Source organism: Galeopterus variegatus, unplaced genomic scaffold (genome assembly GCF_000696425.1).
Source record: "Galeopterus variegatus unplaced genomic scaffold, G_variegatus-3.0.2 Scaffold619, whole genome shotgun sequence".
Classification (NCBI taxonomy): Eukaryota; Metazoa; Chordata; class Mammalia; order Dermoptera; family Cynocephalidae; genus Galeopterus; species Galeopterus variegatus.
In genome coordinates, this window is record NW_007726730.1 from 8,233 (window position 1) to 10,045 (window position 1,813).

The 1,813-nt window shown below is 42.7% G+C and overlaps 1 protein-coding gene across 1 annotated transcript in view; it reads left to right on the forward strand.

The window, feature by feature from the left end:
- The window catches only part of ABCC2 (ATP-binding cassette, sub-family C (CFTR/MRP), member 2), a gene marked incomplete at its 5' end in the record, with an annotated part of 22,219 nt that overhangs the window by 1,433 nt on the left and 18,973 nt on the right, over nt 1–1,813 (forward strand). Inside the window, 2 exons of the mRNA XM_008570607.1 lie at nt 735–835; nt 987–1,141. Coding sequence (XP_008568829.1) covers nt 735–835; nt 987–1,141 — 256 coding nt within the window. The remainder of the gene's footprint in view (nt 1–734; nt 836–986; nt 1,142–1,813) is intronic.

Below are 1,813 nucleotides of genomic sequence, written 5' to 3' on the forward strand. Positions count from 1 at the left end.
TACCATTTGAAGTGATATGAGGCTTGGAATCTAAAAAATTTAGATGAAACTTGAATACATGTCTGCAGGAGCAATATGCCCTATGTCCATTGCACATCTTCAAATTCATTATTAAAATGTTAGTCGGGGCTGCGGGCTTTCTATCAAATTGTATTTCAGGAAGAATGGCATGTGTCCTGTGAATATCCTCATCCCACACTCATGAGTGTTTGATTCCATCTTGATGTGTGGAGAACAATTAATTGTTTTGAGATGCAATTCTGGGAACCAGGGAACACTAATATGTCCCACCCAGAGGACACAATTCAAATTAATAAAACTTAAAGCCACGACTTCAAGAACTGCAGTGTAACTCCATCTGCTCCATTCCATTTTTAAATCTTCTCCTTTGCCTCTGTAAGATCATAATAATAACCCAATGGCTATGGACCCTGCATTGTTTTTCAGCATTGATCTATTATCATGACACAGTCCAGAAACAGTGACCAGAGCCTACCAAATTTTGCTATCTGCTACCCACTTTTCAAGGGACTCGAGTCCTTGTGATTGGTGTTCTAGGTAATTTCTCATCAAAAGCCATTAGAGAGTTCTAATATTGAGTTGGGGGCTTTGCAGGTGAAGTTTTCTGTCTACCTGAGATACCTACGAGCAATAGGATGGTATTCAGTATCTTTCATCATCTTTGCCTTCGTGATGAATTCTGTGTCTTTAATTGGATCCAATCTCTGGCTCAGTGCCTGGACCAGTGACTCTAAAATCTTCAACAGTACTGACTATCCAGCCTCTCAGAGGAATATGAGACTTGGGGTCTATGGAGCTCTGGGGTTAGCACAAGGTATGTCTGATGGCTACGACAGCCATCTCTTATGGAATTTGTCTGGACTTTGTACTTTTCCTGAACTCAGGAAAACCTTTGCCATTATGTCCTGGGCACAAGCCCTCAGGGTCTCTGTGCATGGTATTGACAAAATTGGTTCCACTTCCAGGTATATGTATGCTTGTCGCAAACCTCTGTAGTGCCTACAGTTTCACCCATGCATCAAACATCTTGCACAAGCAACTACTGAACAATATCCTTCGAGCACCCATGAGCTTTTTTGACACAACACCCATAGGACGAATTGTGAACAGGTTTGCTGGCGTAAGTACCTCAGGGGTTATAAGGTGGTGCCTTGTACACTGAGGATCTTTCTCTTTCTCACAGGGAGGAATCTCATGTCCCTCCAGACAACACTGTGCGCTTCCAGTCCTTTTGTTCCTTGGCATGCAGATGTTTCTTGGGTATCTCCTGTGAAGTCCCAAGGATCTGGGGATACAGTAGGGATGGACAGCGCTGGCTGTTCCAGTAGCTCACTGTCTAGTGAAGGAGACAGCCAAGGAAATGAATGATTATGGTGGAATATGGTAAAACCAATAAAAACAGTATTACAGAAGTCTTCTGGGAACACAAGGGAATAACAGAAAAAAGAGGTACTAGTAGCTCAACCTGGGTGACTGAGGGTGGGAATGTCAGAAAAGGTGAGACTTGAGTTAAATCTTACAAGTAAGCCCAGGAAACGGTGAGGGTTCTGGTTGCAGGGGGAGCAGGGGGGAGACAGTAGCAGCAGGCTTATTCTACAGATGGAAAAACATGAGTAAAAGCACTGTCACTACCACTGACAGTAAATAAAAGGGATAGTAGGTTAATCATTTGGTTGGTCTCTGCCTCCATTCTGGAAACTTCCATCTTTGATGTTTTAAGCATCAGTGAGATAGGTCTGGATTATGGAATAGAGCCATCTGTGATTTTAAAAAGGTTATCAGACATTGTTTC